At 41.9% G+C, this 19,209-nt stretch overlaps 1 protein-coding gene across 4 annotated transcripts in view; it reads right to left on the bottom strand.

Moving 5' to 3' along the window:
• Positions 1–19,209, bottom strand: part of TPD52 (tumor protein D52) — a 109,881-nt gene that overhangs the window by 18,555 nt on the left and 72,117 nt on the right. For all 4 annotated transcript variants that reach the window (XM_049633618.1, XM_049633617.1, XM_049633616.1 and 1 more), the window contains exon 2: positions 4,650–4,765. In XM_049633618.1, coding sequence (XP_049489575.1) covers positions 4,650–4,765 — 116 coding nt within the window. The remainder of the gene's footprint in view (positions 1–4,649; positions 4,766–19,209) is intronic.

The following is a 19,209-nucleotide window of genomic DNA, read 5'->3' as shown; positions in this document are numbered from 1 at the left end:
AAAAACCACATACAGCATGTTGTTAATAAGTAAACTGGTTACGTGCCGATCTCTCCCGTAGAGCTTCTCTTCTCTTCCTTATATTTCTATCTTGAATTGTCCTCAGCCTTCTCCTCTCTCTGTACGTCTTTACTCAACTATGTCATGGAAGCTTAGGGCTCGAACCTCCACACAGAAGATATTCAAATTATTCTAACATCCACTCTTCTGACCTCTGGTCTGCATTTCCGGCTTGCCAGTTCTAGTAGAAAGCCCCCAAAACTCCTATTTGTGTACCAAATGAAACCTATCTCTACTCTCCACCAAAACGTGCATAGCCAAGCCAAACTGAAAGCCAACCTTCCCATATATTTCATGTGACTTTATCTGGAAATGTCCATCCCAGGGCCTGCCAAAGCCACAGACATAAACAAATCAAACTATCTCCCCCGGAGAGCCCCACAGAAGTCCTGTGTGGACCCCTTGACACTGACTGACCAGCCTTAACTGGGCAGTTAGAGGTGGGCCCCTAACCAAGGACAGCCAACCCATCAAGTGGCCACCAATCAGTGAGTGATGTGCCTGATGTAAAAAGAGATACTCCAGTCTCTCTCATTCAGAAATCCAGCTTGAGAAACTGAGATAACATTGGGAGAAGAAGCTGGGAAGACTTAGATAAAGAAGCCCTGAAGTACAGGTAGGGCACAGTGAGATTATGAGAAATGGAAGCCTAAATATACTTAATGAGGCCAAACACTCTATGCAGAAGCTACGAAGGACAGTAAAAGACTTATAGAGTAGGCCAACAAGCTGAGCCAGAAAAACAGAGGGAAAGAGGCAGACCCACAGAAAGAAACAGACCTCATGTGGGAGAGACCTTTTGTCCCAGGAAGCTGAAAAAGTGAGATAGTCATTAATATTCAACCCCTTAGAAAGATGCTTCTCTTGGCTTGTTGCAAAACCATATTCTCAGCCTTGACCTCACACTTCTATGATTTCAAAGACAGCATGGACTTTAAAAAACAACATGTAGTGCTATTAAACTGTTTTCACTGCTGATTAAATCTTTAAAGAACACAATGTGAAGAAAAACAGTACTTGACAAAAGGAGAGAAGGATAAATCAAATGTGATGTGGCTACCAAAACAAATAAAACATAGTTCTGAAGATGGCATTATTAGAAGATAGGTCCAGAACAAAGGTAATCCTCTGTGCTTCTCATTCTGCGCCAGTTTTAGAAGTCATTTGTAAGTGGAATATGGAAAGAAAAAGGCAACAATGAATGAACGAGGTTCAAAATCAAGTAAATTAAATAATTCGCCCTAGGTCATCAAACTAATAACGCAGGAACCAGAATTTCAACCCAGGTTTTCAGCTTCTACTTCTCAGTTTACTGGTTAATTCTCATTGCACACTATTAGCTTTCCAATACCTCCTTCTCTATCCCAGCTCCGAATTTTCAGATGCTCCAAAGAACTGACTTAAAAGATACATACTCTACCCCGACACTTGTCTGAAGTTTTCACTTCCCCTAATGACAGCTGGCAAGAAAGACCACTATAAATCTTACTGAACAATACATGACCCAGTGTATTCCCTACCTTTGTCGGTTAGATTGTGCTACCAACATGCCTGGCTCAACACATCACGGCTACAATTCCTTAATTCAACATATATATTATGTATTACATACTATGTATATAAAATATACATATTTCAAAAAGGGAAAAATACATATATAAAAAAGAATGGCCCTTAAAGCACAAAGAATATATCTGATAAGGATCTAGTATCCATAACACAGAACACACAACTCAATAATAAGGACAAATAATCTAATTAAAAATGGACAAAGGCTTTAAATAGACATTTCACCAAAGAAAATATACAAATGACCAATAATCATATGAGAAAATGCTCAATACCATTCATTAGTGAGAAATTCAAATGAGATCCTACTTCACCCCCACTAGGATGACTATAATAAAAAAGATAACAAGTGTTGGTTGGCAAGGATGTAGAGAAATTGGAGCCCTCATATATTACTAAGGAGAAGATAATGGTGCAGTTTGGCAGTAAAACGCTCTGGTGGTTCCTCAAAAAGCTGAACAGAAGAGTTATCATAGGACCCAGGAATCCCACTCCTAGGTATATAGAAGGAAAACTGAAAGCATACAACTGCACAAAACACCTGTACACAAGTATTCACAGTGGCATTATTCTTAGCAGGCAAAAAGTGAAAACAACCTAAATCTCCAACAACTGAAGAATGGATAACCAAAACATGGCAGATAGCTATAAAATGGAATATTATTTAGCCAGGAAAATGAATGGCGTACGAATATGTCTTACAACATGGATGAACTTTGAAAAAATACTACAAGCCAGTTCCAAAAGACCACACATTGTCTGACCCCACTTGTATGCAATGCCTAGACTGGGGCAAATCTATAAAAATACAAAATAGACCAGTGGTTGCCAAGGGTTGGAGACAAAGGGTAGGCTGGGAGTGACTGCTAATAGAGCAGGGTGTCTTTTTTGGGTGATGAAATGTTTTGAATTAAATAGTGGTGATAACTGTACAACCTTGTGAATACACATAAACCAAAGAGGTAGAATTTGATGGCATGCAAATTACATCTCTAAAATGAACCCAAAAAATAAGAGAGGGGATTTTTTTTATCCCTATTTTATTTAAACGTCTACAACTATCTCAGGCAGTGACTCTGATGTAAAACCTTTCCAAACTGAAAACTATCATTTGTTGGGGCCCCTGGGTGGCTCAGTCAGTTAAGCATCTGACTTCAGCTCAGGTCATGATCTTGTGGTCCGTGAGTTTGAGCCCTGTGTTGGGCTCTGTGCTGACAGCTCAGAGCCTGGAGCCTGTTTCAGATTCTGTGTCTCCCTCTCTCTCTGCCCATTGCCTGGTCACACTTTGTCTCTCAAAAATGAATAAATGTTTAAAAAATTAAAAAAAAAGAAGAAATAGATCAAAGGCTTAAATATAAGAGCTAAAAGTCTGAGAAAAAAACATAGGGGTAAATCTTCATGATCTGAACTTTCAAAACGGGTTCTTAGATATAACACCAAGAGCAAAAGCAACTAAAGAAAAATTAGATTTTATCAAAATTTAAATTTTTTTAATGTTTATTTTTGAGAGAAAGTGAGCAGGGGAGGGGCAGAGAGAAAGAGGGAGATATAGAATCTGAAGCAGGCTCCAGGCTCAGAGCCGTCAGCACAGAGCCCGATGCAGGGCTCGAATTCATTAACCACAAGATCATGACCTGAGCCGAAGTCGGACGCTTAACCAACTGAACCACCCAGTCGCTCCAGATTCCACCAAAATTTAAACCTTATGAGCATCAAGACACTGTGAAGAAAGTGAAAAAACATACAGGAGAAAATATACCTGGTAAGGGTCTAATATCCAGAATATATAAAGAGCTCAATATCTCAACAACAAAACAGACAATTAAAAGAAAAACTGGGCAAAGAATTTGAATAGATATTTCTCCAAAGAAGGTGTACAAGTGGCTAATAAGCTCACGAATGCTCAGTATCATTAGTCATTAGGGAAATACAAATCAAAAGCACAATGAGATACCACTTTACACTCAGAAAGACAGAAAATAACAAATATTGGCAAAGATGTAGAGAAATAGCTGATTGGGATGTAAAATGGTGCCCCTGCTGTGAGTAGTTCGGCAGTTCCCCAAAAAAGTTAAACGTGGAATTATCACCTGATGCAGCAATCCCACTTCTAGATAAAGCTCCAAAGGAACTAAAAACAGGTATTCAAACAAGTACTTTTATACAAATGTTCCCAGCTCAGTGCCTACAATTATAAAAATGTGGAAACCACACAAACGTCCATCAACATACAAAGAGAGAAACAAAATGTGGAAGACACGTAAAATGGAATATTATTCAACCATAAAAAATAGTAAAGTACCAATACGTGCTACAACAAGAATGAACCTCAAAAAACATTGTGCTAAGTGAACCTAAAAAACATACACAAAGTAACATATTATATGATTCCATTTAAATAAAATATCCAGAATCAGTAAATCCATACAGACAAGACATAAAGCTGACTATTGTTGCCAGGGGATGAGGGAAGAGAGATTGAGGACGCCAGTTTAATGAGTATGCGTCTCCCCTGGGAGTGATAAAATTGTTCTGGAACTACACAGAGGTGATAGCTATACAACAATGTGAATGTGCTTAATGCCACTGAATTGTACACTTTCAAGTGGTTAATTTTAAGAAAAAGAGAGAGAAAGGGAGGGAAGGAAAGAGGGCTCAAAGTGCCTATGTCCACAACACAGCAAAGGAAAGACTAGAGTCACTGATGGAGGGGCAAAGCCAAGGGTATCAGACTTAGTGCAGCCCCTGTGACGGTATCCACTATTCCTCCTCTCATCCATTTCCTCCATCACACTCTACTTCTCAGACTCCCTTCACCCATTATAGACCCTTTTTCCTATAAAAACAAACTGATATCATGCTCTTGTATTTCTTCTCCCCCACTCAAGACCTCTAGGAAAAGTAAATGCATGTTGCTTTCTCTCCCCTGGAACCAATGACGCGTTGTTACCTTGTGCTTTAGAAACACAAATGACACTGTAAGGGCAAAACAGGAAGTTCCGAAAGGAATGCTTCTTTACCTTTGCAAGTTCTCTTCTTAGTTCTTGTTGCTCCTCCTCTGATAGGGTCTCTGTGGCACTGATCGTGGCTGCAACATCTTCCCCTTCCTCGGGTACTGGGTCTGTTCTCAGCAGACCTTGTTGGGGATTTAAAAAAAGGGTCTGTAAGGTATGAAGGCTGTGTAAAATTCTCCCTTAGGCTTCTTTACCGCCCCAGTGAGAATAAAACCAATTAGACCGGATCCACACATCAACTTTCTATACCTTCAAATGACCTGGCTCTCCCTGTACAGGACAAAAGAAAGTCTGAGCTACCACTAAAAACCGCCAAATTGCACTCTGCCAAAATACGAATTTAAAAAATACAGCATTCGCTCAGATTCTGTTAGTTTCCACAATATAGTTACTGCAAAGGAGAAGAGTTGAGAGGCCAAGAATGGGATCTTGCCAAGGCTTTAAATGTTAAACTAGTAAATCAGACTAATTTACACTAACAAGGAAAGAGGTTTGTAAATGTCTCTAATTTCCTCTGCTAATCAAATCCAGCAACTTAACCTCAGTCATGAACTGAACAAACTCAATGCCTACAAAAATTTTATTCCAGAAAAAATAAAATAATTTATTACATTTCTTTCCATTGTTAGTGGAGGTAGGAAACACCTTCCTGTAGCTTTTAAAAATATATATATATATCATCCAGATAACCTTTAAAAAGTCCTAACGTATGCAGAAATGACCAACACTCACATAAAAGCTTTCCAAGTTATTTAAGACCAACCAACACGGCCACACTCACTCCTCTGGAAGAGGGCCGACCACAGTGGTCCCTTCAGGAAGAATCTGGTATTTCTCAAGTGGCCAAGAAGGCATCTGACCCTCAGCAACCCTTCCGTCTCTCTGCCAGCCAACCATGCCCAACGCTAGGGTTAGGTCAGCGAGGCCCCCAAACCTTGGGTGCAAAATTTAAGGTGGCACCAAAAAACTCAATATAAATAATTTTAATATTTTCGTGCAATATTTTTCAAATATCAAAGTTAATTCAAAGAATCTATGATGCACAAAATATCAAAATTTTAAGTAGGCTCAGTATTGCTGATTTTTCCTTCCACCTCAAGGCTCCAAAATGGCTTTGCACAGCACTGTTTCTCATCTTGTCTTTTTTTTTTTTTTTTTAGCATTTTTTAAAAGTTTATTTATTTATTTTGAGGAGGGAGGGGCAGAGAGAAAGGGAGACAGAATCCCAAGCAGGCTCCACTGTTTGCACAGAGCCCAGCGTGGGGCTCTAATCGACGAGCCGTGAGATCGTGACCTGAGCAGAAATCAAAAGTCAGACACTTAACTGACTGAGCCACCTCTGATCTTGTCTTCATTTAACTTTTTTTAAGTTTATTATTTATTCTGGGGTGGGAGGGAGAGGGAGAGAGGGGGAGAGGCAAAGAGAAATGGGGGCAGGGAGAGAGAGAGAGAATCCCAAGCAGGCTTCACATTGTCAGCACACAGCCTGACACAGGGCTTGAACCCACAAATCACTGGATCATGACCTGAGCTGAACCAAGAGTCAGATGCTTAACCGACTGAGCCACCCAGGTACCCCCTGATCTTGTCTTTATTTAAAAGGTTGGGGGGCACCTGGGTGGCTCAGTTAGTTAGGCATCTGACTTCAGCTCAGGTCATGATCTCGCAGTTTGTGAGTTCGAGCCCTGCATCGGGCTCTGTGCTGGCAGCTCAGAGCCTGGAGCCTGCTTCAGATTCTGTGTCTCCCTCTCTCTCTGCCCCTCCCATGCTCATGCTCTGTCTCTCTCTGTCTCTCAAGAATAAATAAATGTTAAAAAAAATTTTAAAGGTTAGTATTTTGTTCATCTTCATTTCATTTTAATTTTTTTGAATATTGCATTAACATTATCTGTCTTGATCACAGGGCATTTTGGTGCCCTCTTGAATTTTACAGCTAAGGCAGGGGGCCGCTGGCCTCACTTGTTTTACCCTAGTCACAGAGGTTTGGGTTTTCTTAGTCTCCTCTGGCAACAGAGTTTTTGCATAGGGAACCAGAGAAAGGTCTCCTCCTCCTCCTGCTCTTCGCCTCTTTCTGCCACTGGGGATTAAAGCAATCACGGTTCCACACCACCCCCACGTCCATTTCTGAGACGCGCCAGTTCAGCCATAGCAGCAATGTGGCATCCAGCCCAAAGCAAGATGCCAGGCAGCAGATGACAGACTTCACAGGCAGGCGGAAAAGGAAGGGGTGAGAATAACCACGCTGTTCAACAAGCAGCCAGCGCCATGGCAAAGCTAAGCATGTGGATCAATGACACGGCACGTATGGACATCGTGTACAAGGTACAAAGACACCTGTTGCAGGGTCCGCTGCATATCAACCGCTAACGGTACTTAATAATTATAACAGCAATAATCATTAGCACAACAGTACCAAAACAGTGCCCACCGGAACGGTGTTTACAGAACTGCTAAGGGCATAAACTACAAATAAAACAATTCAAAAAACCGAAAATCAGAGTTGCAAACAGAGAATGAGTAAGTCTTCTAATGCACAGACAATATGTGACAGGTACAGCCCGTAGACGGAAAAGCTCAATGAGTAACTGCTTCTACAGGCCCCCTCTAAAATGTCTTCGGACTGCCCAAGTAACATTCCTGTGATAGAAACCTGACCATGTCCCCCTTTCCAGCTTACAGTCCGTTAGTGGTTCCCTGCTGTTTTCAAGACACAATTCAACCCGGTACTTTAGCACACAGGCCTTACTGGGCCCACCCCCTGCTGTCTGTCATTGGAACCCTCACACGCCAACTCCAGCCAAATCCAACTGTGGGCAAGGCGTGTACGGTCAGAAATCACTGAAGAGGGTCCATGTGTGCTTGCAAATTTATCCCCTGTACCATATTATGTGACAGAAGAGTAGGAGACTGAAGACAGAAGAGGACTACATGGTAACAATCATATAAGGCAATACAGTACGAACCGTAACAAAGTTAATTGTAAACATTCTTTATTTTTAATGTTTTTGCTCAGACTTCTCAAATCTCCAACTAGAACAAGACTCAAAAAAAAAAAAAAAAAAAAAAAAAAAAAACCCTGGCTCTAAACCATGCCTTAAAACACAAAGCCTCTTTCATGCTTTTTAATAAATACTAGTTTGCAAATCTGCTTAAGAAGAAAAATTTAATATGTAAGTACTAACAGTGGTTTATGCACAGCTGCCCAATTCCAAAAAGAATCTAGAGGGATTCTGATACGATTCGAGCATTTAGTTAGGCTACCAGGGAAATTAAATATCTCAGAAAAGGGGGTCATAGAGTTGTCCACAGTTGGCCTCAAGGCCTCCAAGATGACCTTTGAGATTTTATATTCCCAATCTAAGTAACTTAGTAATTACATGTTCTGCTTTTTCCATATCAGCCTCTAGGTGGCAGCAAATTATCAACCTTAAAATTTAAAGGCGAGGTTTGGGGGCCCCTGGGTGGCTCAGTGGGTTAAAACTTCTGGCTTCTGCGCAGGTCACGATCTCACAGCTCGTAAGTTTGAGCCCCGCATCCGGCTCTGTGCTGATAGCCCAGAGCCTGGAGCCTGCTTCAGATTCTGTGTCTCCCTCTCTCTGTCCCTCCCTTGCTTGTACTCTCTCTCTCTCTCTCTCTCTCTCTCTCAAAAATAAATAAACATTAAAAAAAAAAAAAGTGAGGTTTGTTTTGGGATAGTCAACTCAGTGGAGAAAAATGAAAAATGAAGAACATAGATATCAAAATCACTGGAAAAACAGTACAGTCATGACTTAGGAAAATTATTAATAAGCCACAACCACACCCCCATAGAGTGCATTTCATTCTATGTATATCCAAATCTGAACTAAGTGGTCCAAATAGAAGTACAACACTTCTGTGATGTGCGGATTACCATTTACAGATGACAAAACCGAAGCTTACGGAGGTTAAGCAACTTGCCTGTGGTAACATACCTGAATACATGGAGTTACGATTTGAACCTAGAGGGTTTGATTTGAAAATATATGCTTAGGAGTGCCTGGGTGGCTCAGTTGTTTAAGCGTCTAACTTCAGCTCAGGTCATGAGCTCATGGTTTGTGGGTTTGAGCCCCGCTTCAGACTCTGTGCTGACAGCTCAGAGCCTGGAGCCTGCTTCAGATTCTGTGTCTCCCTCTCTCTCTGCCCCTCCTCCTATCCCTCCCCTGCTCATTCTCTCTCTCTCAAAAAAAATAATTAAAAAAAAATGTTTAAGCATATGCTTAAAGTCATTGATGTCCAAAGTACACATGAAGAGTAGGGGCTGAAGATCTGACTTGTAAGATCTCTAGAAACAACAATGATTAAGACTGTATGAAGGAAAAGAGCCTGGCAGACTAGATCAAAAGCAATCTCTGGTTCCAAATGTAAGGTTTCTCCAAACCTGGCACCTCAGAAGTTTCTCTATATATTATCCAATTTCCCATATGTTAAGTAAGAGTGCAATATTTATTGTAGAGGCAGAGTCTGCCTTTGGGGAGAAAAAAATAACTTCTCATTCACAACGCAAGTTGGGAAATGGCAAAATTTTAACATACAGGTTACTTAAAACCGTAATGCAAAAAAATCTTATTTAATCATTCATTTTAATGTTCCTTCCTCAGAATCTGATGGAAAACTTTTTAAAAGATGGTAAAGAGGGACAAAATATGATTAATATTTATTGAGGTCTAATATACAACCAGGGAGATTCACGTTACCTCCTTTTTGAAAAAGCATCTTACAACCAACATGTGATGAAAGGAGTACTTTTTATTCACACTACGAAACTGAGGCCCTCTGCGGTTAGTAATTTGCCCAGAATCACAGGTGAGATTAAAATGCAGGTTTTTCTGACTCTCAACTCTTGCTCCTTTGCCTACACTTATTTATTTATTTATTTATTTTTGAGAGAGAGAGAGAGAGAGAGAGAGAGAGAGAGAGGGAGAGAGAGAGAGCAAGCTGGGGAGAGGCAGAGAGAGAGGGAGACAGGAGATACGAAGCAGGCTCTGCATTGTCAATGCAGAACCTGATGTGGGGCTCGAACTCACTAACCGTGAAATCATGACCTGAGCTGAAGTCAGATGCTTAATATCGACTGCATCACCCAGGCACCCCTCACCTACACTTTTTCTTAAGGAAACTCCAACCAGCGGGGAGGATAGAGAGCAGGTGACAGAAGGGACGAAGGGCATGCTGGAAGCAGAGGGCCGGGTCCTTCATTTTTTAATTTTTTTTTTTTTAATGTGTGTCTATTTTTGAGAGAGATGGAGTGTGAGTGGCGAAGGGGGAGGGGCAGAGAGAGAGAGGGAGACACAGAATTTGAAGCAAGCTCCAGGCTCCGAGCTGTCAGCACAGAGCCCTACACGGGGCTCAAACCCAAGAACCACAAGATCATGACCTGAGCCAAAGTCGGACAGTTAACCGACTGAGCCACCCAGGCACCCCGGCCAGGGCCTTCTCCACAGGGACTTCCACTTCACTGAGGGTCACGAACGTATGTGGATCCCAGGCTGAAAGTCACAGATACCATCACTGAGCCCACATGACCAAAAATCGGAGATAATTTGTTCTATCTGGTTGTTTCTACATTAGCCACTTCCTCAATTCCTCTCGTTGTGCAAACAGCCCACCCGTCTCCCCCGGCACCCCCCTGGAGAGTTAGGTAGCAGGGAGAGCCTGCAGCCCACTGACAGGCAAACTGTTGGGTGCCCAGGTGAGAGGCCCACTGCCAAGGGAGTGACAAGGAAGATGAACAGAGACCAGGAAGATGATGCCCCATCAATCCTAAGACACAACTGTTTCTTTTACATTTACAACTTTGGACTTGAAGTGCACTGACAGCCAGCCAGTTAGGCAGTCCTTGTGGCAAAGTTGTTTATCACCTGTAAATATGCTCCAAAATTTGCAAAATGGGTGCCACGTACTTAGAAAATCGCAGGCCTCTCTTTTAAGAAAGTCTGCATCACAGACATCCTGTGTGAGGAAAATAAAGCAAGACACGGATTATTCCCAGTTGAAAAGCAATTCTGGTAAGTTACTGCATGTGAAGATGTTTCAGGAAAACCGAAACTTGGTTTACTTAACTACTATGCACAGGAGTGTTACAGTCAACATATATGTCAGATTAAATAAAAAACAGTGTTAATAAGCATAACATGATTAAGTAAAATTAAAGCATTGCCTTTTCGTCTTTTAACTTGCAGCAATGTTTCCCTTTAATGAACAAATACTATTTTTTTAAATGTTTATTTTGTAAAGAAGCGGGGAGAGGGACAGAGAAAGACAGGGGGACAGAGGATCCCAAGCAGCGTGTGCACTGACAGCAGAGACCCCAACACGGGGCTCGAACTCATGAACCATGTGATCATGGCCTGAGCCAAAGTCAGACGTTGAACTGACTGAGCCACCCAGGCACCCCAATGAACAAATACTATTAACAGTACATCCTAGAATTTGCGGTTTCTTAGAAGAGATGAAATGCAACACTCCAGATTCCTGAAAACTCATTAGTAATTTGAGGAAAACGAAGCTCTCGGGTCTTTAGCTTCAGTGGAAATGTGTGTGATGTGCTCGCATGGTATGGAAGAACAGGAAGAATGGAAAAAGATTCCAGTCTTGACCATGTTTCTAGTTCCAGACTATAAAGCCCTGATGTCACACCCTTATCTTTCCATCTCGATACTAAAAGCACCAAGAACAGAGCAAATGTTAATAATGCTTTATTTGAACAGATTTCCTGGTTAAACATTGATTCAAATGAAGTTTCTCCTTACTTTCCGATGCATACCCACCTCTTCGACACATACTCCCCAAAATTTCAACCAAGAAAGGAAGCAAGGCCTTTTTTTAAATACAAACTTTGAACCTACAATTAAAATTAAGCCATGATGAAGGGTTGGGTGAGTACCTTTCTGCTCGGGTGCTATGGATGCATCCCAACCTACCCCACAGCGGAGCACCCACCGCAGTGGTTCTCTCCTCCCTGCAGTTCAGCTTTGACCTTTTACCCAATTAAGACCAACTGCTTCCCCTCAAGAGTTTCTATGACGGTCAGTTGAAAACTTTTTAGCCATTTTCACATAATTTCAGATCTGAAAAAAAAACTTTGGATCATTTCATCAAAATACTTTATTGAATAAGATGAGGAAACTAGGGGCAGGGATTTTTTTTCTAAAGAGTAGAAGAAGATAAGCATGAACTTTGAAATTAGATGGGCTGTAGGTTGACTTGTGTCCCCCAAACGGATACATTCCATTTCCTAAGACCCTGCACCTGCAAATGTCTTATTTGGAAACAGGTTTCAGCAAATATAGTCAAGATGAGATCACAGTGAATTAGGGTGGGCCCTAATCCAATGACTGGTGTCCTTATAAGAAGGAAATTTAGACACAGAAACCCAGAAAGAACATCATGGAAACGTACGGAGCACACAGAGACGCAGAGACAGCTCCATGTGCCATGGAAGAGGACTGGAGGGATACAACTGCAAGTCAAGGAATGCCCGCAACCAGCAGAAGCTAGGATGAGGCAAGGAAGGGTTTCCCTACAGAAGGTGCATGGCCCTGCTGACGCCTTCATTTTGGATTTCTAGCCACCAGAGCTGAGACAGAACACATTTCTGTTGTTTAAGTCACTCAATTTGGGGCACTTTGTTACAGCAGCCCTAGGAGACTGAGCCCCCCCCCCCCAAAAAAAACCCATTACCTCTTTTAAAAACAACACATGGGGCGCCTGGGTAGCTCAGTCAATTAAGCATCCAACTCTTGATCTCGGCTCAGGTCGTGATCTCACCGTTCATGAGTTCGAGCCCTGTGTTGGCCTCCTCGCTGACAGCACAGAGCCTGCTTTGGATTCTGTCTCTCCCTCTCTCTGCCCCTCCCCCGCACTCTCTCTCTCAAAATAAATAAACTTTACAATAAACAAACAAATGAATATTAAAAACATGCACTACTACCTAGCTCTCCAGGCTTCTGGAAGAACAGTTTAAAGGATGATGAACACTGAGAGTGGGCACATATTAGATGTTCGGTAAGGACGTGCTATTGCCCCACTTTTCCATGTGCTACATGTATTACATGTGTTCTCTCCTCTTCCATGAAGCATGGCTCACAGGGTCCCCTCATTTCCCGTGTCTCTTCAACCCCCTTCCACCTGTGTCTGCCTCGCCTCTGCATCCTCAAAATGACAGCTGTCAATCGTCATGTTATTTGATACCTCCAAGGCATGCACTGAACCTTGGTCTGGAATCTTCCCTCCTGTGACGCCTCCCCATCTGCCCTCCTGGGATTTTTCTTCTTACCTCTGAGATATGGCTTTGTCTCACTCCCCCCACCAGGCATCTACTTCATGCCTCCCCTCTGAACCCACTGCTCCTGCCTTGATTCAATCTCTCATGATTTCTTGCTCAGAATCTTGCCCCTAAAGGTCCCTGATGGTGTCTGTCCCTCCAATCCATTCACCACCCTGCCACCAGAGTGAGCTTCTAAAGTAAAGTATGACTCTGACCATAGTATTCCCTTGCCTTAAATCCTTCTAGGGTTTCCCACTTCCTAGTAAAGCTCAATGCTCTTGACAATCGGGAGCCCACAAACTCCATCTCCTGCCCAACACAGTCACTGCATCTTCCAACCTGCGGTTCCTACAAAGACATGCTTTTTATTGTAAGTAATGCATTAACTCAAAAAGTAAAATAAACTGCCTTCCATACACTTTTGCCCATTTAATTTTTTTGTGGTAGAATATACAACATAAAACCTGCCATCCTAACCCATTTTTAAGCATACAACTCAGTGGCATTAACAACATTCACAATGTTCTACCACAACCTCCACCATCTCTTAAATCATGCTCTCTTTTTCTTATGTCTCTGCACCTGTTATTTTCTCTTCTGGAAACCCCCTCCTTATTTCCAAGTCCCATTCATTTCAATAAATCAGTTTTAAGAGTCTCCTGTTCTTGGAGGCTTTCTTTGGACCCTGTGCCCATGCCCTGCTCTGGGTAGAACACTCTGTATGCAATGTCTACTGTACTTAGAACACAGGCTTCGGGGCTGAGCAACATTTGACCTCAGCACTGTGTTACAATCCTGCATCTTTAGCCCAGCATCGCATCTGGTACACAGATGCTCAGTAGTACTCTTGGAATACATTAATTACAGGAAGGTACACAGTTGAGTTAGGGAAGAACTCAGTCTCCCTTCACTGTCTACCTTCTGTCTTGAGCTTTTTATTTTGTATCTCATTCTTATTTCAGTGCCTTCACCTACAGAGGTTTTCTATTGAAAACACAAAAAAATTAAATTTTTTAAATAAAAAAAAACCAGAAACAGACATAAGATGTCATTTTTCTAAAGAAAAACACAACTTCTGTCTCATATATAATCTATACAAAGACTGTTACATTTGGAGCAGGTCATATACCTTCATGTTACAAAGCACATTCACAGCCACACACACCGCGGCTATACACGTGGGACACGAGTGGTATTACAGGAGGAGGGATATGATGTCAGCTGCTCCCAAGATATTCAGTTAGGAGGGAAAAAGCTGCAGAGGAGGAGTCTAAGATAATGTGCTATTTAGTTAACACCGCCTACTCAAGAGAGAAGTTGTTAGAGTATAATGGAGCCCTAGAAGCTTCTCTAGGAAATAAAACTGTATATACCTCTCTTACACAATCTTCAGAGGCAACCATGGCTTTAGGACCAGGGTAGGAATAGGAAACTTAAATCTCTTTCCCTGTGCCCCTCCCTAACTTGCACATGTGCTCTCTCTCTCGCTCTCTCTCTCTCTCTCAAAATAAACTATACATTAAAAAAAAAAAAAAAATTAAGCTATAGCACTTAGGAACTGGAAGGAACCATGAGAACCCATTTGGCCTAACACTGCCTTCCGGCAAGTGAGTGTCAAAATCGTTCAAGACAAGGTAGGGAATTTGGCCTTTTAAAAGTGTAGTATTTTACAGAGCTGTTGTCCAAGCATGGGCAAAGGGAAGTAAGAGATTAAACTTCACGGAGAAGCTCAGAGGCAGACCAACCTTCCCTTCTCCATTCCCTGGTCCTCTCCAGGTAACAGTCTGAAACAGCAACTCGGGCCTTCCCAGGCTGAGGCAGGTCCCGCCCCAGCATCGCCACCTCAAGCTGCGATAACCTCGCTTCCTTGGGTGTTCGGTCCACATATTTTTGCAATTCTGTTTAAATAGGGTACAAATACTATTCCTTGTCTCTTTTACAGTTTATAATATTAGATATTTGGTCTGCTTTTCAGCATGATTGCACTACATTTTTTGGACCCAAATATCTGTTTGTAGAAATATTTAAAATACATACTTTCCATTATGACGTCGAAAGAAAGAAAGAAAGAAAGAAAGAGAGAGAGAGAGAGAGAAAGAAACTTAAGTCCCTAAGTGTTGTTTTACTTAAGCACAAGCAAAAGGAAATATGTGTTCTTTTTTTTTAAACCCAGAGATACAAAAAGAGATACAACATACAGTTTGAAATGCCTTTAGTGGTAATATCCAAAAAGAAAAAAAAAAAAAAAATCACAAGGTAAACGTATTTTTCCTCTTAAAAGTCTGAGCTTGGGGGTACCACTCTCTGGGCCTTCTTGGTTTCCAAATGGAACAAAATCCCAGCGGAGGTGGGAGGAATATGTGGAGGTCCCCACAATGAAGTGAGACGCTAAACAAGCAAGACCCTTTCTCTCTTTTAGGAGACCCTAAAAACAAAGGATCTACTTAACAGGGCTTCTCAATGGCGGCACAAGGGGCATTTTGAGCAGGACAATTCTTTGTGGCAGGGTCGTCCTGTGCGTCATCCACGTGGCATGCAGGCATCTACCCACTGGATGTCAGTGGCAGTCCCTCCCCACAGCCACATGCAGTTGTAACCACCAAAATCATCTCAAAATTGGCTCTAGTTGTGGCCAGATGCCTGCAGGAGGCAAAACTGCCCCAGGTTGAAAACCAGTGACTTACGGCAAGGGAGTACCTGACTCCTGCTATTTGACACAGATTTTCTTCAGAAGAAAAGAGATTCAGTAGCACAAGCCATGAAAACTTCCTATTTCTAAGGCTATAATTCTCCCATATTTGCCCGTGGTGATAACAGTACAACAGAGTAGGAGAGAAAAATGAGTCGAGTACTTGTCATCAAGGCAGCAAGGAACAAAAGGCTTAGGAAACCTGACCTACTGCACTTGGGGTAAGACCCAGAACCTTAACTGAAGAGAAGGGGGAGGGGGGTGGGCAGTTCAAAGGCCAAGAAGGAAAAGAGAGCTGGCGCCCAGATGCTCCCAAGACTCACCTCTGAAAGCAGGGCCCTGATCAGCGGCCAACTTCCTACTCAAAAAGGTCACCCTCCCAAAACTTCACAGAAAGAACAGAGGAGGAAGGAAAGATCACAAAGGTAGAACACATCAGTATTTTCAAATGCTTTACCCTCCTCCTCCAGAAATTCCTAAACTGACCTCTGAATCTCTTTCATCTAAAAAAAAAAAAAAAAAAAAAAAAAAAAAAAAAAAAAAAAGGCAGGGGGTGGATCTTCAGTGGATTACTTGAGAACCATCTGACCTCTCAATCCCAATCAAGTGTAACATGAGTAACTAGGGCACTCCACAAAAGTCAGCCATGGAGAGATTTGGGGATCCCCAGGGAGGAAGTCACTTTCATTCTTAAATTTCCTCTGTAGGAACAAGGAAGTTCTCCGAAACTTCAACTGTGCTCTCATTTTTATTGTGTAAATCATATAGTATTTGCCATTTAAGACCGTCACAATTAATTTTGAAAAACTCTCAAGAAGTAACAATAACCTTTTCCCTAAAAAGAAAGATGATACAAGTAGAAACCAAAAAGGTAACGAAACAGAATGCAAACAACTCTGAGCTAAGGAATCTGATGTTTTTTCAGTGTTTTTACAGGTTCAATTGACAGCGATGTAACCAAAAGCTCAGATTTTTCAATGGCTCCTGATCCTATTTCCCGAACTCACTAGAAATAACCACAGATGTCTTCTACAACAGGGCTGCATCATTCTGTACATTAGGAAATTTTTAAGAGGAAGAATGACTCTACATAAATAGCACATGGGAAATTATCTCTGTAGGTATTCACTGAAAATGCAACAAAGGACGCAGGCTGAGAGATGGCTGTGCTGACCAGCAAGTGCAAAGACAGAATGGAATGTACAAGTCCACGCAGCACATAAATAATCAACAAAATACCCCCATGGTAAAGCCTGTGGTGGCAGGAAAGACTACACCTTAAATGATTTTTTTTCTTTTCTTTTCTTTTTTAATGTTTATTTACTTTTGAGAGAGAGAGAGAGTGCGAGTGGAGGAGGGGCAGAGAGAGACGGAGACAGAGAATCCGAAGCAGGCTCCAGGCTCTGAGCTGTCAGCACAGAGCCCATCGTGGGCCTTGAACTCAGGAACCACGAGATCATGACCTGAGCCGAAGTTGGATGCTTAAATGACTGAGCCACCTAGGTGCCCCTTAATTCTCTTAATTCTCTTTTTTGAGATAGAGATACTGTGCAAGCAGGGGAGAGACAAAGAGAGAGGGAGAGAGAGAATCCAAGCAGGCTCTGCACTGTCATCAAATTGCCCAATGCGGGGTTCAAACTCATGAACCTTGAGATCATGACCTGAGCCGAAATCAAGAGTCAGATGCTTAACCGACTGAGCCACCCAGGTGCCCCTACACACCTTGAATGATTAACCTGTTCTATAATATGTCACCAAAGAGGCCAAGATGGTGTGATAAAACAACAACAAACAAAAAAGAAACAACAAAAACATTGGCTTGAGGACTGAGGGATGAGTGTGAGTCCCAATGTGGGTCCCAACACCTCTCTTGGCCTCAATGTTCACATCTGGAAAATGAGCTAGAGTGTGAACTAGTCCCTGACAGTTTCATTTGATTCACTCACTCACTCACTCACTCACTCACTCACTCATTCATTCATCAAATATTTGTTGAGCCACAGAAGTCAAGGACTATTTCAGGTGCTAGGGAAGAACAGTGATCCAAAGAGGCTAACATCCCTGGTGGAACTTAGATCCAGATTCTGAAAATTACACATCAGCTTTTCAAACCATGGGCTGTGAAATCCATTTAGCAGTACCAAATGAATATTTTAAAAATAAGAAATGGAATAGTATAAAATATTAGAGGATATCACAAACAGTAAAGTTCTGTTTTCACAGAGTTCTGCTTTAGTTATTGATATTTGTATTTACCAGGTTTGTGGGTCAAGAAGTATAAGATGTTCTGAATGTGGGTTGGTTGTATCAGAGTTTAAACATCCCTAATAAAAGACCTCTCTCTCTTTGTTCCAGCCACCAGCCCTCATCCTATCCCCCACCCAGACTGCTTCTTAGGAACATTCTGCCCATAGTTGAAATCTCATTACTTTCTCACTTGCCCCATCATGGCTTGGATAAATATCAAAGAATATGTTTTTCAGATCAGCGTTCCCAACCTTTCTGAGTAGGATTCCTTTTACCATCAGTCCCTTTTGTGCACTACTTGTTTGCTGATTAAGAAAATGCACAGTATGAGGTGCCTGGGGGGCACAGTCAGTTAAGCGTCCCACTCTTGGTTTCAGCTCAGGTCATGATCTCAGGGTTCAGGAGGTGGAGCCCCACGTAGGGCTCTGCACACACAGCATGGAACCTGCTTGGGATTTTCTCTCTCACCCTCTCTCTCTGCCAGTCCCCCACTGGCACTTTCTCTTTCTCAAAAAAGAAACATAAAGAAAGAAAGAAAGAAAGAAAGAAAGAAAGAAAGAAAGAAAGAAAGAAAGATGCAGAGTGACCAAAAGCCACGTGAACTTTTAAATGTATTTATAATGTATCTTTCCTAAAAGTTCCTGCATAGAAATACAAAGAGTACAAATGCACCCAAGACATAGTATTCTTTCCATCTATGCCTCATGCTTGATGTTCAAACAGATTTGCAGGCTTCTTGTGCCCTGAGGGGTCCAGGGCACAGAGACTACTGATTACTGTTCTAGATCCTCTTTTACGTGGTTATTTTAGAATCACCATGTTCTTACTAAATGACTGCTTAGGGTGGTTTCTGTTTGTTTTAATGCTTTCTCCCCCTCCTTTTTTCCAATTAAAGAAAACTACTAAACTTGAGCACTAGTGGGTACATGAGTTTGTTTTTAGTTTTTGTTGTTCACTTGTCTTTTCTTTTCATATATAATTTTGTTTTTAATATCATGAGCCCAGACTCCTATAGATGGCGACTAAGAATTGGGAAGACAATTGTTTGAAATTTGCCGAGACACATATTCAGTGTTCCTAACTGCTTTATTTTTAACAGCAAATATCCAAAGGCAGCAATTACTGCAACTGGGGAAAGTGAAAGGAGGTAAAAGATGCCAGGAGAGAAAAGAACTAAAACATGCTGGGTAAATCTTCCCAGGAATCTCAAACCCATGCATACTGATCGCCAAGATCTACTTGAAGTCACGTAACTACAGCCCTGACTCCCCATAGCCCTCTGTCGCTTGGGCTTTACTCTGTCATCGAGCTTGAACTTCCTACTCTGTGCTGCTCTTGAAGCA

This window comes from Panthera uncia, chromosome F2, assembly GCF_023721935.1.
Source record: "Panthera uncia isolate 11264 chromosome F2, Puncia_PCG_1.0, whole genome shotgun sequence".
Lineage (NCBI taxonomy): Eukaryota > Metazoa > Chordata > Mammalia > Carnivora > Felidae > Panthera > Panthera uncia.
This window is presented reverse-complemented; position numbering and strand designations above follow the sequence as displayed.